The 18,274-nt window shown below is 33.5% G+C and overlaps 1 protein-coding gene across 1 annotated transcript; it reads left to right on the top strand.

Moving 5' to 3' along the window:
* Positions 1-1,253: 1,253 nt before the first annotated feature.
* LOC149213375 (toll/interleukin-1 receptor-like protein) lies at positions 1,254-17,809 on the top strand. The gene is made up of 5 exons (XM_089391989.1): positions 1,254-1,387; positions 1,717-1,779; positions 1,907-1,976; positions 16,952-17,497; positions 17,635-17,809. The coding sequence occupies exons 3-5, from the start codon at positions 1,912-1,914 to the stop codon at positions 17,792-17,794; spliced, it is 771 nt and encodes a 256-aa protein (XP_089248115.1). The 5' UTR covers positions 1,254-1,387; positions 1,717-1,779; positions 1,907-1,911; the 3' UTR covers positions 17,795-17,809.
* Positions 17,810-18,274: the final 465 nt, after the last annotated feature.

The raw sequence follows: 18,274 nt of genomic DNA, 5'->3' as shown, positions 1-18,274 counted from the left end.
GTTGACCTAACTATTGGACATACGTACGTTTTGTGGTAAATTTTTTTAATTTTATCTAAAATTTTACAGAGATTTGTTGACCTAACTATTGGACATACGTACGTTTTGTGGTAAATTTTTTTAATTTTATCTAAAATTTTACAGAGATTTGTTGACCTAACTATTGGACATACGTACGTTTTGTGGTAATTTTTTTTTTTCAATTTTATCTAAAATTTTAGAGAGATTTGTTGACATTATGGTGCAGTATGTATAATTATGTATAAATTTTTTTAATGGTGCTTAATGATATTTATTTATTTATATAATTTAAATATAACAAAAAAAATTATATATCACACGAACAAAAATTATATCACCGAATTCTAAAACAAAAAAATATTGCCAAACTCTTTCGGACGATACAAAACAAAAATGGTATCGCCAGACTCAAACTGAAAATACAAAACAAAAGTACTGAAAATGACGTATCACTAGACTGTAATGGAAAATACAAAAGAGTTGGACTGCGTCCTGATTAGCAAAGGCCAGAAAACGACTTGGGGACGGGGAGGCACACATCTCTAATCTCTCTAATACATCGACGATGTTATTTTTTCATTTTAGTGGTACTCCTCTACTTGGTTCATGCTATGTCTTCACGGCCACCATCGTATCCTCCTCATCACACGGTCGTTTTGTCCATAAGGGCGTCACTGTGCAGAGCAGGTAATACAACGCTATCGTGTGGATCGGATGAGTTAATCAGATAGGTGTCAAGGATGTGGTTTAATGGTTAGCTGGAGAGGTTTTTCTTCATAAATTTTATAGTCTAATTCGGCGCAAGACTATACCTGCTCTGAATTAGATACGTGGTCTTTTCGAACATAACAATTTTCTTGAGTAGTTAACACAAAGGTCTCGTTTGAAATAGATCACGGTATTACCCGACGAATCTATTGAGCAGGCACCGCCTGTAACCACCATCAGAGGAGGAAAACGCGTAGATGTGAACGAACCAGACGGGATCTATGATTGTCGAGAAAGGTCTTACGGGGAAAATTAGTGGTAAAATATCACCGGAAAGGGTCCATCATAAGTAAACGCCGATGGCGTGTACTGATGTGGTTGGTCAGCCGAAATATATGATTGAAATTGCCTCACAGTTATCGCTTCGCTTTGGGAGGATATTAGGAACTCGGAAATCAAATGAACCAGATATCACTTATGCCCAGATATTGCGACCGAGTAGCGAAGGGCAAGAAGCGATGAGGTGGACGGCGATGTTACTTTTTCATTTTTGTGCTAACATGGCTCACCATTACTTTGGCACGTGCTCTGTCTTCAACAACTGCGACCTTCGTAATCGACGAAGCTGTACGTAGCTCCATTGTTGCAGAAACAAGAAGTTCCGATCTAGAGTTGTTTGACAGGCTTTTTTGCTTTTTTTTTTTTGTTTTTATTTTTGCTAGGAAAAAAATACAAATAAATTTAAATATTAAAACTAATTTTGAGAAAAATGTGGCTTTTAATTTATCAAAAAAATAAAAAGCATACTCATTTTGGAAAATCTATCCAGTATTTTCACATTTTTATATTATGAAAATCAGCATGGCTACTTTTCTGAATTTTCATATTGATTTCTATGATACTGAATTTGTCATATTTAGAATTTCCTTTCACACGCACATCCTCAGCTCTGGCTATCGATCAGCAGATCTTTTAAATTCCTTGCAGAGCATACTTCGAAAGAAAGTGACCGGATATCATTACAGAAATATGCAAAGAAAAGCTTAGGAGGTACCTCCCGTCTTATCATTTGTAAAAGTTATTCTTATTGTTGTGGTTCTTAATAAAAGATTATTTTTAAAAGTTAAAGATTTATTATTTAGCATTTAAAAGCATCTAATCGAGGAGAAAAACTCAGGAGGCATGAGGGGAAGGCAGCTGCAGGTGTTTTACAATACAGAAAATGACCAAAGATCAAATATGCAAAGGCAAGTTGTTGTATTATTATCATTATATTTTCATTTATTTTGCGGTAGTTAATAAAAATAAGTTGTATGTCGTTTATCTGAGTTTGTCGTGGGATCGAACTCTTCGGCCTAAGGGTTGTGGGCTTGGAATAGAAGTTTTAGGACAAGGGTTGCGATATTTCGGATATGAGCTGAGGAATTAAGACGCTGTGCAGTCTCTACAGGTTCACGAAGATGGATTCTTTAGGAAAAGTATTACGGCAGAACTAGCCTGGCCGCATCTCTAGCAAATAACTATGGAAAATTTGTTTGGAGTCTACGGTTCCAGAGGATAAGAGGGAATGGAGGACAGTGGAAAAATCGCTTTGATTCAAAGTTTCTAATTTATCGTCTATTTTACGGCCACCTTAATTGGATTGCAGATTTCTCGAATATTCTGGAATCCGACAAACATAGGTACCGTCAATTTTTTAACCGTCCCTATTTTGAAATATTCCAAAAACCTGCAATCGACTTAAGCTCACCGCCATTCCCTTCCCTTTGAAGTGGAAAAGATACGGAAGCACAAGGCATAGACGCGTAAGCTTATGAAACATAGCGTCTCCTCGATGCGCAAGATCCGGAAAAGATGCGGAAGCAGAAGGCACTGACGCGTCGGCTGCAATCGACTTAAGCTCACCGCCATTCCTTTCCCTTTGAGGTGGAAAAGATACGGAAGCACAAGGCATAGACGCGTAAGCTTATGAAACATAGCGTCTCCTGGATGCGCAAGATCCGGAAAAGATGCGGAAGCAGAAGGCACTGACGCGTCGGCTTTTGGAACAGGCCGCCTCGTGTCGACGAGACAATATGTTTCATAAGCCCACGAAATAACGGTCCTCCACACTATTAGACCTTGAAACTCATCTTTTTTCTTTCATGATTTTCGACAAGACTCCTAAACTTTGAATACCTCATTTTTAGAATCCATAAAGTAAATCTAAGACTTACTAGACAATTCCTAATAAGAAAATATATTTTAGTTAATCAGCAAATAGAAAACAAAGGGTTTACATATTTTTGAGTGGCCTCCGGCGAGAATCTTTCATAACCTATGTTCATTGCTATGAAAACCAACTTTCACATACTTATCATGTACATTGGCAATCCTTCATGGTGCACACTTATTTCTTTCCCATCTTGAAGTTTGCCAATCCTTGGCACTATGTTTATTTCTTTCTAATCTTGAAGTTTGCCGATCCTTGGCACTGTGTTCTAAAGTTTATGAATCCTTGCACTATGTTCTTTAAGATTGGCAATGTTTCATGGGGTAAGTGATTTAGTCTTTTGCACTAAAGTTTACTTGTAAAGCTTTGTAACTTTGTAAAGTTGTATAATATATTATTCGGGCAGACTCATTGTTCAGGGAGTTGCTCCTCCTTTTATACTGTGCAATTGTGTTTTTCATGTATAATTGCTTATGATAATGAATGCGTATGGGTGTTCATTGGTATAAAGGAACATTAATAATTACTTGGTTGAGAAACACAAACTAAGTAGGACATATGGTTAGGGGTAGTCCATGAACATAAGTATTGGTGAAAAGAAAGTGTTCGGTGGTGCCGCACATCGCCAAGAGCGGTTGAAAGACTACCGAGGCTCCGATGTCGTGACAATACCTATAATATAGTCTCCAGTCTTCGCTCCTTTTATATAAAATCATCCCATAGCCTCTAAAAAATAAGAATCTTTTTAGAAACACGAATGTCACCAATGTTATAAAAAAAGATTCTTTCCTTAATTAAGATTCTTTTGTTCAAAGAAATTATTTTATAATATGAATAAAAATGATTTCCCAATTCTTTTATCATTCAAAATTCTTATTGATTAAAATTCTTATATTTTTCATTGGTTAAAATTCTTAGAGCAACCAAAATCAAAAATATTTTTTATTAAAAATTTTGACTAATTAAACTCATTAATATATATATATATGATGATGAAAGCTATTGCCTCGATTAAAAATCCCCACCAAAGCTCTTACGTTCATAACTGATCATTTCTTTTCCTTGATCTTTAAAATATTCCACTTCAAACAAATATTCGTAAACATAAAAAAATTTCGCGCTTACCGATAGCAAAAACCCTTTATAACTTTTCAATATAATGTAACTCAAATTTATATTATTCAATTCATGATAAGTTTGCATTTCTTTAAAATTTTCATGAATTAATGGAAACCCATGGATCTCGTGGATTCCAGTGTGAATAAAAACATATGTTATTATAAATATTGTACTCTAAGTAATACTTTTTAAATTAATTTGATTAAAAATGCAGTTTAAACGTTAAGAACATATACCTTTTGAATATCTAAAAAAAATTCATAATATTAATTTTATTTTACATAATAATATATTGAGATGATCAAACCATAATTAAAAAAATTAAAAAAACCAATAAGTCGCCTCTTTAAAATGCGCCAAAAAAAACGGACTACATGGTACCTCGTAAAAGATACTGCTTAAGAGCGAGCTAGTGTCGACGCCACCTGTAATGTTGCGGTGATTGCGCTTATTAACAATGTTTAGTGCGATTGATGCAATTTAAGGTGGGGAATTAATGGGTGAACATATTATGAGTCTCTTAATGTGTTCGTGGTTGAGAGACTTGCATTCTTCAAGAATTTTCCAACTATATATATATATATTATTTTTAAATGTGATTTAAATTTAATATTTAGGAGAGATGGTAAAATATTTAAAAAAATTATTAAGATGAATGAAATTATAAAAATTATCAAGATGAATGAAATTATATATATATGGGGAAATAAATTAATGATTCAAATTTTTAATTTTTTTTTATATGTAATATAATATAGGTTTTTTTGCTTTGTCACCAGGGAAATTAGATCATATCATAACATTGTTTTGTCTATTGATTGTCACAAGGGAAATCGATAATAAAGCTTAATAAATATTTTTTGCTAAAAAATATTTCCTATTATAAATGCTTGAGAGCTTTTTTAATCGTTATTTTTAACAAAAATGTGGCTTACAAAGATAATATCAGTAGTTATAGACAACTTCTATTCAATAAAAAAATCCACCTAACTTGTAGGCTACAATTTCTGGTCGAATTCCAAATTCCATAAACTTTATTGCCATTTTATCATTTTGTTTTTAGTTTATTTTTTAATTTTTCTAAAACAAAATTCTATAAACTTTATTGCCATTTTGTTTTTTTCGTGCTGAAAAAAACTTTATTGCCTTTTTATCATTTTATTTTTTAATAAAATATTTTAGAAATCTCAATATTTCCCATCCATATTTAAAAAAATTTAAACGTAAACCATTTTTATAGTGTAAAAGAAATTTGTTTTAAAAATGTGTAATAAAACTAAAGGGCTTCGATGTTTTCCTTTTAAATCAATTGCACCATAACTTGCACCACTCAATAAAGAATACAACATACATCTCTTTTATACATCTTAATTGATATATGTTTTTTTAAATATTAAAATAATATATGTAAATGTATTTATTATAATTTTTTATATTATTGTATTTTTTTATTATATGTATAGAAATGTCCACTAAAATTTTTCTGTAGTAGATATTCCTGCATTCAACGATATTTATAAGTTTTTTAATTTAATATCAAATTAATCATATATATAATATTTTTTCTTATTCATATTTTATTAAAAAAATCAATAATAATTATTAAAAAAATATATTTTTTAATTCTTTTCCCATATGTAATAAAAATAAAATGATCTTAATATAAAAATACCAGATATGTACATGTTCATTCTAAAAAAATAAATTTAAAAAATTCATTCATGTTAAGTCAAATACTAAAGAATGGTATCAATTTTTTTTTATTTAGTCCGTTGAATGAAGATGTACATATTTTGCCTTTTTCTATCCTTTATAATAAAGATCAGATCATAATGTAAAGATAAGAATAAAATAAACAAATATTAAAAAACCCCTAGATAAGAGTCATAATGAATATCATTGGTTTTTCTAATAAAATAAGAGCGAAGAACGTTTATTCTTCCCTTTATTTAATCTATATCCGTACACCCATCACATCAGAATATTCGTCCACCAAACTCGCATCACCGTAGATGAGGTGAGAGTGACGTGAGACTGTTACTGAATTCTGGTAAAATATTTCTGTGACGCTGAATCTCACACTTTGTAACTGTAAAATACCTGATTTCAGAAACATGATGAGCGATTGTGAAAACCTAGATACCAAGATACTATTCAGTGTAACAGAAAACCTTTGCCCTGCGTACCTCTGCTCTCGAGCCTCCATTGAGGAACAATGTGTGTGCCCTCCATTTCTGCTCTACACCTGTGAAATGTGAAACGTATGTAGCAGGCAGTATCCCACACTGCAAAGACCTGTGAGATAAGGAGAGAGAAGAAAATATGGGGGTTCCGCACCAATTCCAAATCTCTTCCTTACATTTTCGATCCGTTTTTATTATTTTTCTTTGTACCATGGGACAGCTGTACTCGGCCTTTGCTATACCTTCCGCATCGTCTTCAGGTGCTATTTATGACACCGATGTATCACAATCAGCATCTGCATTGGCCTCAACCGGTAACCACGATAACCCTATTGTATTCGTAAATCACCATCACCCTGATCTAGGAAAGAAATTTGCCGGTCGCCTCTCCAAAACCCTAATTTCCAATGGGCTGCGCCTCGAAACTCCCGAAACAGCTTCCGTGTACATAGCAATTTTCAGTAAGAATTACGCCAAGTCCAGTTACTGTCTAAATGAGCTTTTGATTATATTGAAATCGGGAATAACCGTTATTCCCGTTTTTTATGATGTCGATACCTCCGATCTTGATTGTCACGAAATGTATGGTCGAGTCCTGCGCACGTTCAGGTGGACGGCAGTCAAGAGTGGAGGTTTATACGACGAGGATCTGCGCATGCTGGAAGAGGAGAAAACATTTGATCCTCAAACTCGTCAAGAGAGGCCACGGTACGAGGCCAACACAGTCACAGAGTGGAGGAAGGCTCTTGCTGATACTGCAGAGATAAACGGTTTCGAGTTGAGATCCTATAATGGGTAACAAATCCAATGATTCTTTAATAGTAATTTTAATTTATTTTGGATTTTGATAGGTATAAGGTTCTTCATTTTAATCCCTGATCTTTTTGTGGGGATTTCATCTTTTTCCGGATTTTTTTGGGGAAGGGGATTTCATCTTTCAGTTCAGGATAGATTTAGGGTAAAAATGAATTTACGTCAGAGTTCAAATATCTGAATGGTGTTATGTCAGAGTTCAAATATCTGAATGGTGTTATGTTGAGGATAAAAGCAATGTGTAATTATTTTCACATACAATATGAAGTTAATAAATAATACATGACCTAATGGTATAAGAAATGCTTTTGCCACAATTGGCCATGGCTAGTAAATGGAGCTTGTAGGACTTCCATAACTTCCATATCTAAGAGGAAGCATTGTTTTGGGGCTAATTTCATGACATCTCCTTAAAAACCATAATATTATTTTTAAAACCCTAATTTCTATTTTCAAATAGCTACCTTATCATGAAGAATATAAATGTTCGTCATTTGGTATAATGTTGCATTGTGGATCATGGTGTAATATATGCATTGCTAGGAGGCGAAGCATTTCGGTACTGGCATTAGATTAAACTTTTTCTTTATTAGTTTAATCTAATCAAATATGTGTGGTATGTTAGTGCATCGTGAATGGAATATTCACGATAGGCATGTAGGTTACATGTATTATATAGATTATAGAATTATTTTATTTTATTTTATTTTATATTATTATTTTTGAAATTCTGAATTTAAGTTTATGTGATTCATGTTATATTAAGAAGAGTTTTTCGGTATCTTGGAACTTATTCACATAATCTATTATTTATGTTGTTAGAGTTTTGTTAGTCAAGAGTAGCCACATATATAGTTTGGATTCTTCCAGACACTTAAATTTACAAACCTGTTTCTACCATCGAACCAAGAGACTCTTTCTTCCCTTAGCCTTATATCCAATGCCTTCCACATAGTCCCTCTTTGGATTTAATGACTAAATAATCCCATCTTCATTATCTCTTAATCTAGCATATATGCCTGTAAAGGTTCAATATACCTTTACCAAGTAACTTCGTCCTCCCTTAGATCAATTGTAGCGTAATCAACCACTAATTTCTAGTTAGGGTTGTCGGGTTTATCTAAAATTGACCTTTAAGGTTAATTACGAAGATGGAGTTATCCAATTTCCTCTTTCTTCCATCACCTCAAATCACATTCTTGACGTCGTCATCATCTTTTGATCATTGAGAGCTTTCTAATGATATAAATTTCATTATATTCTAATCTCTAAGCACAAATTTATGCCCATTTGAAAATATTCCTTTTAAGAACACATCAATGTCTATGTAGTATCACATCGTTGACACGTGGCAACCTTTAGCCATGTGTCATTCCTACACTTGCCCACATATGCCAATCTCGACCAACAATAGGTATATAGACTGTCAACCCTTGAGGATAGTTCCTACCATTTAAACTAGCATGACCCATTTATGCTCGATGCGACATTGGGCCATCAACTTACATAACCTATCTTCTCGTTGAATTTCATCGCTAATTGATTTTTAAGCTCTATTAATATTATCCCTTGGGACCCTGAGTCACATAGTCAAACTTGCCCTATACTTATCCTTATCTCATAGCGAGTGGTCAATTGATGGTGCTTAAACCTTAGTAGGCTACACACAATGTAGGGTCCAAACCTCCTAGTACATGATCTCCTAACATTTAGTATCCATGTCACCTACTACCATGGTTAGTATCTAGTTTACACCTTAATGTTATTGCACACTCTAATCCATGTCACCTTACAACATCATTTAGCCATGTCATATGCACATCAACACCACATCATCTCTATGTGAATGCCACATCATCGCCATGTCAATGACACATCATTCACATAAATACCATGTCAAATCCGCGGCAATGCCACATCATCTCAATGTCAACACCACATCCACACCATGTCAATACCATGTCAGCCTCTGCCACACCGAAGCCCTTATTATGCTTTAGAAATACTAGGAGAAGTATGATATCTACATTCTATATGCTTGACACCTAGTCTCGTTAGTTGATGGGTCCCAAACTTTCTGATAGGTGAAATAGAGTCCATGTTTTGTTTACATCAATAATTTCCACTAGACGGGCTTTAATGCACTCCTGATTATTGAAATATAAAACACTAAAACTCCATATTTGATGGCTCAATTCCTATGTTTTGATGATTTCAAACTCCCATTAGCTGATGATTTGTTAGATTTTTTCTACACCGAGAGTTTGGAAATACAGGTAGTGGCTACAGTCCCAATACCTAATACTCGATAATCCCCTTATTTTCTAGCTCCTGGTCAGAACCCCTATGATTGGTCACATGACTTGGGGTTGATGTTGGGGCCTTCAAACCCTAAATCTCCAAATAGTCTAAAACAAATAAACTAGTCCCTGAATTCTCTATGGTTTCTAATAAAGTGATTCTAGCCAATTTTTTAGGATTGGAAGGGACTTTAAAAAGGAATTGAAAAACCCATAAGACTTCTAAATCTATATAGGTCATCATTATCCATTAAAGCAACTAGATACTCCATCTCTTTGCCAATTAACCAATCACTTCTCACATGAAGCTAGAGAGGCTATTACACACAATTTTCCTCTTTTGAGGCCTTTATACCTCTTCTCCCAACTAGGAAGACATTTCCATTGATCACTAATCCAAATAGACATACATCATGGTTGTTGAATACTCTAGTTGACCTAGTAATGCCAACACAATCACCAAGTACCTCCCAACCTACAACAAGCCCTTCAACATACTCTCCAACCAGTCAAGAGTTCTTCAATGAACTTTATAAACCTTGTCATCATATGTTCTAGGAAAACATTTGTCATCTAGGTCCTCAACTTACTATCAAGGATATTATTCTTAACGCCAAGTTTAGAACATCAATAAGACCATATTTTCTGCACAACGAGCTTAAAGCCTCTCTAGTCTATCTAAGGAAGATGATACTTCTATTTACAACTCCTTGAGAGTCTCTTGTAACAAACCATCCATTTTAGTTCTCCAAGCAACTAAGGGGATTACTTTCCTTAATTAGTTAGTCATACTTTTTATTCGGTTGAAGTTGTTATCAGCCAAGATCTTAACAATAACTAGGACTATAGGTTTATCAATCCTATTCTTGATTTTAACAATACACATAAGAAAACATAAAGATTTACACGCTGGCATATCAACACTATGAGGCAACCACAACCCTTAAAAGTATATTTACTATTTCCTTTAGGAATCACCTACGAGTTTACCAATTTATCTAATGAACAAGAAACACATTAGCTATGATAACCATTTATTAGGAAACTCATAGATAAACAATCTATTAACATTATTTCCATTTCATTCATTATTGTTTACATTATAGATTTTAGTTTGCAATGTCACTTATCTAATTATAAGAAATTATGTCTACAATTGATGAAGGGTGAGCCACATTCCATCCCAACATAGGCTTAGTTGCACCACAATCTCTGTTGCAACTAGCCACCCCCAAGCCAAACAAAGAAGCCATGATGGAATTTTCTCCATAACATAGGGTGGAGTTCTAATGTTGATCTCCTTCATCTGTTCATCACATTAGTCTTCTACCTATTTGTCTATCATTCTACTCTATTCTTGCACTCCCATGAGTGTTGGTCTATGTCTCTCTATGCTCTTGTCTATATTTGGTCTACTAGATTCATGCATAGGGTTTTCTTCTAACTCACACAAGAGCCTCCTCTTGTCTCTCTTCCTTGCTTTGTACTCTTCTCTTCTCAATCTTAGACATGAGTGCCTCTCTTTCTTCTCAAAGAACTATTCCCTCTTCCCTCTTCCACTTTTTTTGGGTTTCTTCCTTGACGGTATTATGTAAGTGGTAAGAAGTCTCCAGAATAGAGGATATGCAGTCCATATATTTGGGAAGTTTGGTACCACTATCCCACATCTAGGATAAGATAGTTGGGGCATGGCCCCATTCCTCTCATCACTACTGGAGATTATTACCGCACCTTCTCATTTGATTTTTTCTTGGCAATAGTTAACCATACCATAATATTAGTTCAACACAATAATTCCTAGGTAAGTGCTAATTCCATAAACCCCCCTCTTTGATGGCTTCCCTATTCTCATGGATCCTTATGGTCTGTATCCAGTTTGCACCACTTTATTTGATATTAAATTAGAATTTAAATTATTCCAAGTATTTTCCCATTTAGATTTTCTTTCCCACATGAAGATCAATAAGATAATTAGTTACAATTACAATATTAGTGAGGTTAGGTGTTAGAGATGTTACGTTGATCTCCCTCTAGGATAGACAATGTTGTTCCCATGTAGTTGTTTTATCCCATCTATAAATATGATTTAGCATGTAAAACCCACCATCTCTTAGATCACAAATAATTTGTGAAGGTATCCTATGGAAGTCCTTACTCCAAGTCCATGGATTTACCATAATTTGGATTTTATCTCTCTTTCCCATGCTCCATGTCAACAAATTCCCAACTAATGGAAAACATGTAATTATCACATTCCATATAATTGAGGCATTTTGGATTTATCTTAGCATGATTTCTTACTCATTTATCCACCATATATGGAGTTATGTACTTGTTCTTAATGAATTAAGCTCATAGCCCAAAACTTAAATTAGTTTCCATACACTCTTTTCAACTAGTTACTTAAAGAAAATGAATATATTCTTTAATCTCCACCCTCCTTGAGCCTTTGTTATTGTTAGTTTTTTCAAGAAACTAGAACAATTCCTTTTTCGTAAGCTCCCATAACTAATTAAGCCTATAACATGAACATATTATCTTTCCAATGGTTCTTTATGTATTCATACAAATGAAACCTAGTAAATTGAAATGACTTCTAGAACTACTTTCACTAAAACTAGTTGACCCCCTTTGCATAGCCACCAGTTACAACAAGTATTTAGTTTTTCTTCACCTTTTCTATCAATCATTTCTAGTCTCATTTTATACATAATATCTTTTAGTTGAAGCCCTATATATTTCAAACTAAATTTTATTTCAACCAATGTGAAGGGAAAAATTGGTTGATAAAGTTTTTGTCCCTCTTAGAGATACCCCAAAAGGTTATTTTTAATTTTATTGAGTTTATATTCATGCCTATAGCCATGCTAAAAGAGGATAACGATTTCTTTTAGCTTCTTAACCATTCTTCTAGAACCTCCACAAAAGATAAGGATATTATTCCCAAAGAGTGGGAGGGTGACATAACAAGAGTTCCTAACATTTATCCCTTCCAAGCTTCTATTCCCCCTTTTAACAATTTTCTTACACCTTTTGCAACTATAGAGAAATGGAGGGGGGATAATTCTAAGCACTATTTCTAGCCTTATGTGGGAGATGTTGCACCATTTATAAGGATAGCAAAAGAGACGTAAATGATAGAATTTGTTAGCCAATCAATGAAAAGAGGATGAAACCCATATGAATAAGGATTAGTCTTCTTTGGCGTTAACTCATGAATAAGGATTAGTCTTCTTTGGCGTTAGCTCATGAATAAGGATTAGTCTTCTTTTGCAACACCCATTGCCTTATGAATTTTTCTCACTTCCAAAATCCAAATTGTTCATCAGAGATTTTTTGAAACAATATACCTTTCAACCTTCTAGCAATAATATTTTATATGATTTTATAGATACAATTACATGGTGATATTAGTTGGAATTTTCAAGTCTATTCAAATTATTAATCTTGAGAATAATGACTACAAATATTTTGTTGAAAGGTGCCATAACTTCTCAATGGTTCTTGATGATTCAACCACTCTCCTCAAAGCCTCTTCAATGAAATAATAAAACCCGAAGAAGAATTCCATTGGTACCCATCTAGGCATGGGATTTTATTGTTTGAAAGAATTGAAGTATCATTTGTAGCTCATCCTTCCTTACTTCTTTCCTCAAATCTTGATTATCTCCTAGAATAATGAAGCTTGGGAAGTGAGTGGACAATCTAATTACCTCTGTTATTGTAGCTTTATTTCTAGCCTTAAATAAGGTAACACCTTTTGTTGCCATATCATTAGAATTTTTCACCCATGATTTATCTTCTTTCTCAATCTTCCACATGTATTTTATGTTTTTTCAATAATTTCCATCTGTATGAAAAAATTGGATTTTAATGACCCACCTAGATCTAGATAAATCTAATTTTTTGTCTCCATTATTTATCCTTTTCTAAAAGGATTTGTCTCTTTTTATCTTCTAGATGTTCCATTTATGATTTTGGTTCTATAAATTATAACCAAATCCCTTATTATCATAATAAGATGCTAATATTTTCCTCCACCTCCTTTGGAGTTTAGTGATCACACTACATTTTTACTTTTGACCATACATGTATACCCTAGTTTTCCCTCTTTTATATCGCTCATAAATTCAATTCTAGATTCATCTTGAATGGAATGGTTGGTTTTCTTTGTGTTGAATGCACTTCCAATAGTATTAGACAATGATATGAGACTCCCCAGTGGAAACCCATTGATGAATTCTTATGGATTTTTCAAGGTAAGCTTCTAAGACAAAAAAAAATGATCCCACCTTTTTGTAATTCAAGCCTTTATTATTATCTTGTTTTAGCAAGTAAAAGTTAACTTTTCAAGTTTCATTTACAACCACCTCTAATTTGTTTATAAAGCGACAACATATGAAGTTATCTGGGGAAACTAGTCCCCATACCTTCAATTCCCCTATAGTGAATTTTAGGTTTCTCACAACCTCAACTAAACCTTTTTGAACATTCATTATCAATATCTTATCTCAATATTATGTTATATCCATATAGGACCCATATATATTCAAAACATGATTTCTTTCCCTAGGTCTTAGGAGGAAATAATGAAGTACCTATACATGATAAGGAATCCCATGAATAAACATGCATTTAAAACATCTTTTTTCCACCTATTAATATCCCCCAATCAACCCAAGATGTCCCTATTGAGTCAATATAACTAAGTTTCCAACTCCCAAATTTTTTGAGAGATATTTTAGAATATAGTTTAGCTTCTAACTCCCAAAGGTTTGAGAGATATTTTACAAATTTATCCTTGTTTGTGATTAATTCTTGCAAAATACAATAGATGGGTTTATGTACCTCTATTAATCTTTTTAATGCTAATTTATTTTAGGAATTGGTTATCCCTTAACAGTTCACATTAAAAAAATCATTTTGAAACATTCTCGGGAGAATTTTCTCTAAGGGACCTAAAAAATAACCATTGGTTTCCACTTTTAACTTGATTTTTTTTTTTGAAGAATTATAGGTTTTCCCTCCTCTTTGGGAAGCTTTTGGTTCATTTTTTTCTAAAAATACTAAGTCCCCCTACCTCTCCTGGAAAAAGAAGAACTTTAGCTCTTAGTTCAAGGTTTTATTTTCTTATTCTGAAGATTGAGCTTCATAATAAGCTCTTAGGTCTTTTTATTCCTTGGTTGTACTCATATTTTATAGATGAGGACACCCTATTAGCTTGAGTTCCTCTTAACACTTTCAAAGGTATATGATGAGAAGGCTTGGGGAATTTTATCCAAAATAAACTAGGGAGGAAGTCACTTTTTTGTTCCTATTCCCTACTATCTTGACCTAGCATTGAAGATCCAAAATAAAAATCTTTAAAGTTTTTTCAATTATCAGGGTGTGGGGAAATTTTAGACTTGCTCGATGCATTTGAGGTTTCATTTATGGAATTTCTAGTGTTTGAAATTTATGACCGCAATAAGACTATGTTCATGAGGCTTTTTTACTTTTTCCAAAGAGGATCCCTTTGGACTAATTTGTTGTTCAAATTGTCCTTGGTGGTCACGTTAATCCTTGGATATTGTGCAACACTCTTAAACCCTTTGTTACTAGCACCTTGTTTTTCCTTCCATACCCAAAGCTTCTATTTGGAAATTGACAATCAAATGTTAGATAACCATGAACATGAAAAATTCCATAGTTAAATGAAATTCCTTCATAATCAATGGATTGATAGAAAATATTAGTTCCCCTTTTAATTGTAGTAAAATTTGCCAAACCGTATGTAAAATACATTCCTACTAAGATTTGAGCCATCCCCATATACCCAAAATCATATAAAATTTATGACCCCATAAAAGATACCTAAAGCATTATTAATTTCCATAAAAGCATCATCTAACTAGAAAATTAGGGGGAACCATTTAAGTCTTATCTAGACTTGGAAATGCTCCACAAAGGTTGACCCAATTGATGTAGCATCAAAAGCCAAGTGCCATTTTATTCAAGAAAGAGGTTGTGATCCCTACTCCACTAGTTCTAAGTAATTTTATCAATCTCTATAATAGACCTAACATTACATAGAATGTGCCTTTTTACCCAAACCAAGATTTAAGGAGTGTATCCTACCTCCACTTCAAAGTTCTCTTTGTTTAGGCCTTTAAAATATTTCCTCATTATTTTGCTTGGGAAGAAAATCACTAATGTCGAGTCTTCTAAATCCATAATCTCATGGAGTTTTATGTTTTCACCTAATTGTAGGTTTATTAGTTCCTACTTTCTCTTAATGAAATTACGGCATTTCCTTGATTTCTTACCCCTTCCAGGTTCCAAACACACCAACTTCTAAAATCCTAAATCATTGGTATTTACTACATTGAATTATTGATTCACTTCCTCCATTCCCTCACACTTCAGTTTCTCTAAAGGTTCAGTTTCTCTAAAGGTCGATCTGAAACCAATTTCTCTTTTCCAAGTGTATGATATGACCAAATCTTCCAAACCAAAATCAAGTTTCAAATTATAATTTCCTCTCTCAATCATGCTAAATTTCCCTATATGGTTGCTCCTCCTTCGTGAGAGAAATACAATTCCACCTCCTCGATTGTCTGAGAAGAAAGAGGATTCAAGATCCTTTTTCTAGAAGCTATATACCTCCTCCTTTCTCTCCAACACAACATATAATAGATTAGTCACTCATTGAAACAACGCTGATCCACAACAAAAACATGCTATTGTGCTGCTCCAGCCATTACATTATACATATTCTATTTATATAATTTCAAACACGTCTTCAATTATTGTATTCTTTTCAATTTCTCCATTAAGTTGGTTATAATTCTTTTCAACTTATTAATCCGTAGAATTCTGCAACTATAGGAATAAAATATATAATCTCCACCTACAAAATGGGGAGGATAGAGTATGTTAACTTTAATTTGTTTAATGGATAAAATTCCTTAATCATTTTCAATTTAAAAAAAAAATTCACCTTGAAAGACTTTATCTCTATCTCCAAATAAGACATCTACAGACACAAACCATATCTCTATCTCCAAATAAGACATCTACAGACACAAACCATCTCAAGCATAAATAAATTAGTATCTCTCTCATAATAAATAATACATCATTAAAATATTTTAACCATAATTTTTTTTTTAAACTTTTAATTATTATATAAAATATAAAAATATAAAATTAATATTGTAATATTTTATTTATAATCAATATATAAATATTTATTTGTATCACTCTATGTGTCAAATTCATGTGAAACATATAAATATATAAATAAAATGTTAACTCTATATTAATTAAAAAAAATTACACATTTTCATTCCGTTAAAACTTAATTGTTAAACTCTATGTTAATTAGTTGGTTTATAATTGTAAATCATATATGAAAAAAATTACCCATTTTCTTTAAGTTGAAACTCAAGTAATTAGTTTATTAAACTGTGTCAATCAGTTTGTTTATATTTATAAACCATGCCACATTTTTCTTAAGCTGAAGCTCAAGCTGTAATGTGAAAATGACATCTTAAATCTTTAGTTTGTTTAAATAATTTTTCTAACGGGAAAAAGGATTTTTGAAAAAATTTCAGTGACGAGGGACGGCTGATCCATGATATCGTTAAACACGTGTTGAGTATGAAACGTGTACCCAAAACACCCATCCATTCCTACGATGTGTTCCTCAACCACCGTGGTAAGGATGTGAAGAACACTCTGGCCAGCAATCTGTACTATCGTCTTCGTGATCAGGGGTTGCGGGTCTTTTTTGACAAGGAAGAGATGCAGAAGGGAAACAGAATAAATTTTGTTATAGAAAATGCGATTAAAGGCACGCATGTCCATATCGCCATCTTTTCCACAGGCTATGCACAATCAGAATGGTGTATGGATGAGCTTCTGCTTATGATTGAATCTGGGTCAATAATTATTCCAGTCTTCTACGATGTGAACCCTACAGACATGTGGTCGAATGGAGTGTATGCTGAAGCCCTGAGAATCCTAAAAGACGAAAAAATATTTGACTGTGAAGCTCATCAAGAGAAGGCACGATACCAGTCAGACAGTATTGAAAGATGGAAAAAGGCTCTGATGGAAGTTACAGGGAGAGAGGGTTTGAAACTGGAGACATATGATGGGTGAGACCTCGACCCGCAACTCTCCCTCTTCGTTTCAGCTTTTCTTTAATTTGTTGGAATGAGTGGTATATCACACTTTATTTATTTAGAAGCTTCTTACTAGTGTGTTTCTTTGGTTTTTTTTTTTTCTTTTCCAGTGACGAGGGGAAACTGGTCGACATGATCGTGCAAGAGGTTGGTAAATACAAAAGTAAAGGACGATGTAGCAAATTTTTTGTCAAGAACAATGTTAGCAGCAGCGAATGGGAACGCTATATAGTTATGGATGATCCAAATGCATGCAGACGGTCCAGTTAATTAAAAAAACAAAAAGACAAATCCTTTATGTGATTGATGGAAGAGCTTTTATGCTATTTAAAGAACACAGCTTTGGTGGTTTTTCTATATATTTTGGTCTCCTAACATACTTGGTTAGACAGAGTGGTTCCCAATTTCCCACTATTGTTTTTAATGGAAAACATATTGGTTTTCCAATTTCTGATTCTGATTATTAATGGAAAGAGGTCATTATGTTATAAAATCTTTTATGGTAATAATTTCCTTGTCAAGTAATGTACAGTGATGTGTGGTTTGACGGTAAGTCACATGGGCGAGCGGCGGACCGAAGTTCAAATCTCATTGAGTACATTGACCTGCTGTGGTGGCGGCTAGAGTGGCGGATTCCCCTTTCCAGTTGAGTCTGCTCTTGCTAAAATCATAGGAAATTAGTATAACTGATTTGCAGGTGGTTGGTTATGCTCTTGGTGTTATAGTGGCAGCGTTAAGGTTTGATCCTGG

This window comes from Pinus tabuliformis, chromosome 1_1 (assembly GCF_031772625.1).
Source record: "Pinus tabuliformis cultivar Carrire ecotype Pingquan chromosome 1_1, CPIR1, whole genome shotgun sequence".
Lineage (NCBI taxonomy): Eukaryota > Viridiplantae > Streptophyta > Pinopsida > Pinales > Pinaceae > Pinus > Pinus tabuliformis.
Note: the sequence above shows the minus strand (reverse complement) of the source record. Positions and strands in the feature narration are given on the sequence as shown.

Coding starts and splice junctions, on each gene's coding strand:
- LOC149213375 (XM_089391989.1), top strand. CDS start 1,912: ATGAGGGGAAGGCAGCTGCAGGTGTTTTACAATACAGAAAATGACCAA. Junction 1,977..16,951: donor CAAAGATCAAATATGCAAAG/GCAAGTTGTTGT, acceptor AAAAAATTTCAG/TGACGAGGGACGGCTGATCC. Junction 17,498..17,634: donor AAACTGGAGACATATGATGG/GTGAGACCTCGA, acceptor TTTCTTTTCCAG/TGACGAGGGGAAACTGGTCG.